Source organism: Asparagus officinalis, chromosome 5 (genome assembly GCF_001876935.1).
Source record: "Asparagus officinalis chromosome 5, Aspof.V1, whole genome shotgun sequence".
Lineage (NCBI taxonomy): Eukaryota > Viridiplantae > Streptophyta > Magnoliopsida > Asparagales > Asparagaceae > Asparagus > Asparagus officinalis.
In genome coordinates, this window is record NC_033798.1 from 130,670,212 (window position 1) to 130,677,861 (window position 7,650).

General features: G+C 36.1%; 2 protein-coding genes across 2 annotated transcripts; both read left to right on the plus strand.

The window, feature by feature from the left end:
- On the plus strand, positions 1,741-3,551 carry LOC109842632. Its single transcript, XM_020411483.1, has 3 exons — positions 1,741-2,216; positions 2,807-3,322; positions 3,405-3,551. Exons 2-3 carry the CDS (start codon positions 2,807-2,809, stop codon positions 3,549-3,551), a joined length of 663 nt encoding a protein of 220 aa, XP_020267072.1. The 5' UTR covers positions 1,741-2,216.
- Positions 4,044-4,659, plus strand: LOC109842633. The gene is made up of 2 exons (XM_020411484.1): positions 4,044-4,053; positions 4,142-4,659. The coding sequence occupies exon 2, from the start codon at positions 4,177-4,179 to the stop codon at positions 4,657-4,659; it is 483 nt and encodes a 160-aa protein (XP_020267073.1). The 5' UTR covers positions 4,044-4,053; positions 4,142-4,176.

Consider the following 7,650-nt stretch of genomic DNA (forward strand, 5'->3'; position numbering starts at 1 on the left):
GTGAGGAATGATAGCTAGCTGCGGGTTTGTGCGTTCATCAGATATATGTAAATTTTAGTCTATAGTTTATAGTTTAATAGATATATATATATATACTTGGATAATTGGGGGCTATATTGTAAATTTTAGTCTATAGTTTATAGTTTAATAGATATATATATATATATACTTGGATAATTGGGGGCTATATTGCGTTACTCGATAAATTTGTTATGATGATACGAGATTGGAATGAATGATTTAAACCCGTTAAGTTTGGAGAAGTTGCAACGGAAAAGGAATTTATTTACTTCATCTAATAAGTGTTAGTCTTGATTTTGCTAATCATAGAGAGCATCATCAGTATGTTAATAAATGTTCTCGGGAGAGAAAAAAAACATCTCCTCCTAAACATTCATGCGATGCGAAGTTCAATATTTTTAGAAGAATATCGAAACTGAGCAGGGGGAAAAAAAAGAAATACAAAATGAACCAATGCATATTTAGATTTCGTATTATGGCATGATGAATATATCCAGGGACCTTTCATCAAAATAATGATGATGATGATANTTCTCTCCAAATCATTGTTCTTCCCTAATGTATTTCCTTGATCTACCAAGTAAAAGATGGTGATTCATGCAAAGCACGGTCCATCTCCATACGAATTATCTATTAAGAACCTTGATTAGTTATAGTTACACCAGCGCTCAGTATTTATTTTATCGCATATATAAAAGATCCACATGAAAGTCAAAATCAGGCAATTTTTCTGTTAAATACTGATTTGAATTCAAAATATCATTAAATTCAAACAGACCCTTTTACTATCACCCAGCTGTGAATAGAACTCTTTTAGTCATGATTTTGTGAATATACATGAACTTTTTTAACTCTTAAAATCGTTAAATTTAATTGAAGAGGCGAGTAGACCCTTACAGTCTTATAGGTGAGGATAGGCTCTCAAAATTTATTTTATTTGTAACTTTTAAAAAAGTTGAAAATATTTCACAAAATGGGCGTATATTCGCATCTGGGTCAATATTGCAGGGGTCTCTTCGCCATAAATAGGACTATAGGGGTTCTATTTGTAATTGATTGATATTTACAGGGGTCCTTCGCAATCAACCATACCATGTGTATGGAGAGGGGGAAAAACATGATCGTGTTCCTTACATCGTCTTCAAGGCATAGATTCCAGGTAAGACTTTGCATCAGATGAGGCAAATGACTTTTTATAGAGATTGTAGATACTAGATAGATGGGTGTTGTTTGAACTCGCAAAAAAACTAAAAAAACTAAAAAATAATTAACAGCGTTAAAATTAGGTTAAATGGCACTTAAATATCATATTGTTTCATCACATTCATACTAATTGATGTAAAAAGTAGCACATAAATATTCTAAGTTGTACATCATTAAAATCTTATAAATGCCGTTAAAAATTTATTACAACAAAAATACCCCTATGTACTTATGTAGAAATGAATGTAAAATTTAATAAAAAGGATGGAGGGTAAAATCAATGGTAAATATGTCAATAATTTGGTTTAATACAATTAGAGAAATGTCATGTGCGACCCGCAGAGTTGGCACATCAGTGTAGTCCCATGTTCGAATCTCCCCACAGGTAAAAAACCATTAGGTCAGCATAGAAAAATGTCATGTGTGAATCACATAAGAATATTTTCACGTGTAACTAAGGGTCTGTTTGGTTCACCAGTTTATAGAATAGGATTAGTAATTGGAGTCTGACAGTGGCAATTTGGTAATTTTTAGATTCTTTGTGAATCCTATTCTGGAGTTTGGTTCAGCAAAAATTTTGGGATTACAATTTCCCAAAAGTAGCTACAGTTGGGGTTTTTTATAGAAACCCAAATCGGAAGCAAGGCGTCGGATTTGGGCGAGATTTCTGACACCAAGCTTCAGGGCCGATTCCTAATCCTATTTCAGGAATTCGATCCCAAGATCTGGAATCGCTGTTCGCTTCCCCTCATCGCCCTCCTCTTCGCGCCTCCTCTCTCGCGCTTCGTCTGCTTCTACCTTGGGTCGTGGCTGTTACTCGAAACCCTAGCTTTGTTTTTGAACGAGCTTGCTGGTGGGTTTCTTGCCTTCGATAACTGGTGATCCCTTCTCGATCTTGTTCTGCTTCGACTGTGATTGTTGGCTACGGTGTTTTGATTGATCTCGGTGGGTTTTTTGCTTGGACGTCGGCATTTTGGAACTTCATCAGCTAGGTAAAAATTTTTGCCCTCTTATTTTGACTTATTTCTCCAGTGATTTGAGGAATTACTTGTAATTATGAAACAACCACGAAATAGAATAGGATAGCAATTTCAATGTTTTAAGAGATTAATTTTATAATCTTACAGTAAAACAATTCATGCGGGTGTTTGTGTACTGGATTTTGTTGTTAATGTGCAAGAATTATGTTGTTAGATAGATAAACGACATGAAAATAGAATAGAATTTATTTTTCTATTTTCGCTTTCTTGCACAAATGTTTCATAAATCTAAATAAGGTCCTCAAATAATTAGTTAAAATTGTGGGTTACTGAAATTGATGATTTTTTTCTTTTATTTCCTTTTTTTTTTGTGTGTGTAAATTATTAGTAATCTAACCATATAGTTTGTTTGTTTTGGGTCTATCTTGCTTGTTGATAATTGTGTGAGAGGGAATGCAACATTAGTTAAAATAATTTTTATTTCAATTAGCTTTCTTGCTTTAAAAGAAATAAATATTTGTATCAATTATCTACTTAATTTTGACAAGACATAAGTAGTCATCTTAAGCTGTAACTGTATGATAATTTTAAAACGGTTGTAGATGAATATGGAAGATGAGGAAGAATTGAAGAGGATGTGTGCTAATACAGCTGTCTGCGCCGTGGTCACTTTGGTAACATGTATTTTGAGAATGCGTGCTAAGCGCAAGAGAATATCAAATTGTTCGAAGCAAGAAAGGATCAGAAAAATATATTGTAGAGAGGCTCACTTCAGACGTGTACTGGAGGGCTATCAAGATAGCTGCCAATCTTATATTAGAATGAGACCGAGGGCCTTTTTTAAACTTGTTGAAGTAATGAAAGCAAACGGGTTATTAAAAGATACGAGACACGTTCAAGTTGAAGAACAACTTGCTATGTTCCTGAGTATTGTTGGGCACAAAACTAAAAATAGAATAATAAGAACTGAGTTCATAAGATCAGGGGAAACAGTTAGCAGGTATTTCAATAAAGTCTTGCAAGCAATGAATGGATTACGTGATCGGTACATGAAGCAAGCCCCAAAAGAAGTTCCCGAGGAGATTGCAAACAACTCAAATTATTTTCCGTACTTTAAGGTAAATTAAATACATACAACTTAACAATTTTCCAAGTAAACTTATTTTTATTTAACTATGTATAATTTATAATTTTTTATAGGACTGCATTGGTTTGATAGATGGCACACACGTCGACGCGGTGTTACCTAGTGACCTAGTTGCACGGTTTAGAGGGCGAAAAGGGGTCACCCAAAACATCTTAGCAGCCTGCACCCCCACTTATTTCTCCAGTGATTTGAGGAATTAATTTTAATTTTGAAGCATATGAGAAATAGAGGCTGATAGCAATTTCAATGATTTAAGCGATTAATTTCATAATATTACAGCAAAACAATTCATGCGGGTATCTGTGTAGTGGATTTTTTGTAAATGTGCAAGAATTAGGTTGTTAGGTAGATTAATTTCATGCGGGTATCTGTGTAGAGATTAATTTCATAATATGTTTCAAATCAGTATTTTAAGAACTTAAATTGCTGTTTTTTTTAACTTTATTTAATTTTTTTGTGTGCGTGTAAATTATTAGTAATCTAACCATATAGTTTGTTTGTTTTGGGTCTATCTTGCTTGTTTAGAATTGTGTGAGATGGAATGCAACATTAGTTAAAATAATTTATTATTGCAATTAGATTTCTTGCTTTAAAAGAAATAAATATTTGTATCAATTATCTACTTAATTTTGACAAGCAATAAGTAGTCATCTTAAGCTGTAACTGTATGATAATTTTAAAACGGGCTCCGAGTTTACGATGGTATTCATTCTCACTTGTGCATATTATGAATAATATATTAAATACTTGGCAATATTTGAGATTTTAAAATACTGTTTAATTAATGTAGGTAAATATTACCTATGTGACGCTGGATACACCACAATGCCAGGTTTCATATCCCCGTATCGCGGTGTCCGATATCATTTAAAAGAGCACACCGGTAGGACACCAAAGAATAGGAAGGAGTTGTTCAATTTAAGGCATTCATCTTTAAGATCAAAAATTGAGTGCACATTTGGGATACTGAAGAATCGGTTTAAAATTCTTGCGGGGAAGCCGAATTATCCATTTCCCACTCAAGTGGACATTGTACTAGCGTGTACTGTGTTGCACAACTTTATTGCCTTGGAGGATCCGGATGATGATATTTTAAATGAAAATGTTGAAATTGATGAAGATACTGGGGAAGAGACAAATGAGGACGAATCAAATGTGATGGACTATACTCAAAGTAGGACACAAAGAGAGGATCGAGATGTTAGAAATGAATGGAAGGAGTTACGAGATCAAATTGCTTGGGCGATGTGGGTGGATTATTGTGCAAAGTACAATGGTGGTAACACAATGGAGAGCGGTTTAACTTAGTGTAGCATCTGTTCTATGGCTATGTAATAACTTGGTGAATTTTAACATACTGTTCGCATCGATATCTTTTATTGTTTCTAAGCCATTTGTAACAAACCATTACTACTTTTATCACTTGCTATTTTGTTATGTTGTTTGAACTAGAAATTACATCGTTTACTATATTCCCTGCTAAATGCATACATATCCCATATTCTATAAATTTCTTTATTGTTAATATGGCTATGCTTACAAAATATATTAGGTATGGCTAACAATCCGGCAGATAAGCAAAGCGTGCCTTCTCATTCGAATGCAATGCCAAGTCCTACATCAGGGATTAACATGAACTACATGCCTGTTCGACCACAGCCATTCACCTCACCTCCGCATACTTTCTCACCATTCCCACCATGGGATGGTAATTATGGTGGGATGACACAGCCGCCAATGTCATACATGAGCATGTTAGGCAGTCCACAAGGTTTGATGTTTCCCACAGCCAGTTCTCAAAGTAGTGGACCTAATCAATTTTCACCAAACACCGGTGATTCAGTTGGAAAGGATATTCATGACGTTGATGGTGCGGAGCACACTTCGCCATTGAAAAGAGGGAAAAGATTAGCACACAAAAAAAAAGTTCCGTGTACCAGGTTGAACTCAAGAGGCGTGGCTAATAAGTTTTGGCTTCCAGAGCACGATGATGTGCTTATTCCTTATCTTGCAGATTTAGCATTGGATGGCATGAAGCCAGACAAGAACTTCAAGGCTGAAGCTTATAAAATGGCTGCCATGAAAATCAACATGCAATTCAGGACTGATTTCACTCACCTGCATGTCATTAACCACTTGAAATGTTTGCGGAACAAATTCAATGACATGAAAGCTTGCCTTGATATAAGTGGTGCTGGGTGGGATGAAACAAGTAAAATGATTACATTGGATGAGGAAACCTTGAAATCTTGGGCCCAGGTATAACAATTCAGCATCTATCTTGTCACATTCAATTTAATACATTTGATTCTCTGGATTTATAAGTATTTATTATTGCAGGACAAATCCAATTCTAAGTACAAAGCATACATAAACAAACCCCTTCCTCACTTCAAAAATTTACAAGTTATCATGGGTGATGATCAAGCCAAGGGTGATTTTGTTAGACCCGTGTACGCTAACATTGGGTCTAGTAGGTCCATACCTATTCCCGATGATGATTGCGAGATTCTAGAGGAGAGTGAAGCTGAACCACAGTCTGATGCTTGCAACCAACCACGTTCTGGTGTTGTTAACCAACCACAACCCACTAGATATAAGACTAAGAGTAAAGACAACACGACTTCATCATCTAGCAAAAAAACCAGAAAATTTAATCGTGAAGAGGAAATGATGTGTGCCTTTGTTGAGTCCATGTCTCAGTCAATGAGAAATCAACACGTTATACACTGGACTGAGCAGTTGGCTGGAGCGTTGAAGGAACATAGGTCTGAATATTCCGAGGAGTTCCTCGATAGGGTTTTAGACCATTTATATGACAATGAACGTGAAGCTAGGAGGTTTTTCATTAAATCTAAGGAAGGTCAACAGAGGTACATCACAAAATTAGTTAACGACCAAGGTTGGCCGGATAGCTAGTTACTTGGGTTTCGATTATATTACGTTCTGGATATTGTTGTGTTTATTGCAAACTATTAATGTTGCAATTTGTATTTTCATTCTGAAGAACATCTATGTCGGTGTGGGATTGATGAATTGGTATATTTGCAATCTTTGTTGCAGGTAAGGTCGTGGAATGATCATTGATTTCTTTGAATTTTCCGATTATATTTTGATATCAGGTAAGCTTTCTGCAGCTCATGCTGATGCTGCTGTTTGGGTGAGCTCATGTTTTGAGCTTTCTGCAACTCATGCTGCTGCTGGTTGCTGGTGGGTGCCTGTTTTGAGTTTTCTGCAGCAGTTGCTGCTGCTGGTTGCTTTGTGCATCATTTGCTGCTGCTGCTGGTTGGTTTGTGCCTGTTTTTTGCTTTGTGCAGCTCATGCTGCTGCTGCTGGTTGGTTTGTGCCTGAAGTGGTATTTGTGCAGCTCATGCTGCTGCTGCTGGTTGGTTTGTTGCTGGTTTGTTGCTTTGTGCAGCTCATGCGCTGCTGGTTGCTGGTTTGTGCCTATTCCTTGCTTTGTGCAGCTCATGCTGCTGCTGGTTGCTGGTTTGTGCCTGTTCTGAGCTTTGTGCATGTTTGCTGCTGCTGCTGGTTGGTTTGTGCTTGTTTTGAGCATTTTGTTTTTCAGGCTGATGCTGGGGTTGTGGGTTACTTGCTGGTTGGTGCTGTTTTGTTTGAGCTTTTGTTGCTTGTTTTGGTTTTAATTGCCTGTGGGTTACTTGCTGTTATGGTTTGCCTTGCCTGTGGTTTTCCTTGCACTTGATATGTGGCAATGATGATGATCAACGTTTTCTGAGAATGCAATCTAACTTACATCGTTTATTATAACCAGATGAGGCAAAAGGGGATGAGATTGCAGCCTACATTGAATTGACAATGTCTAGGCGAGGCAATTCATCCTTATAATGCAATCTGTAATAAACATGTTTAAGTTATAGGTGGGGCAATCAATGATGACAAGTTGATCTATTACTGAGCCATACAATATCAATAAGAATTTGTACCCAGTTCAAACAACAGTTTTCATTACATCCTCAGTAGTTCTTGCAAGTACAGTTACATGACATGAAGTTTGTAATAATTAAAATAACACAAAAAATTGCTAAGAAAATTGCAGAAATTTTCCAAATTAGTAGTTGATTTTCGACAAGTCTCAATTCTTTCTTCAGCTTCTTTGATTGCAAAATATATTTTTCTCCGTACCTATTTTCTTTGACATATTGGCTTCCTTGGTTGCTTGATGACTCTCCTCTTTCTTCAGCCCATTCGAAAAAATTACATTCTTTATTTGAGAATTTTGCACACCCCCAATAACACCTACCCTTATTTTTGCCATTCTTGCACACTTTCATCGGT

Bases quoted from the DNA above. Each gene is read 5' to 3' on its own strand.
- LOC109842632 (XM_020411483.1), top strand. From the start codon at position 2,807: ATGAATATGGAAGATGAGGAAGAATTGAAGAGGATGTGTGCTAATACA. The intron at 3,323-3,404 runs GTAAATTAAATA...AATTTTTTATAG, and splicing joins ATTATTTTCCGTACTTTAAG to GACTGCATTGGTTTGATAGA.
- LOC109842633 (XM_020411484.1), top strand. From the start codon at position 4,177: ATGCCAGGTTTCATATCCCCGTATCGCGGTGTCCGATATCATTTAAAA.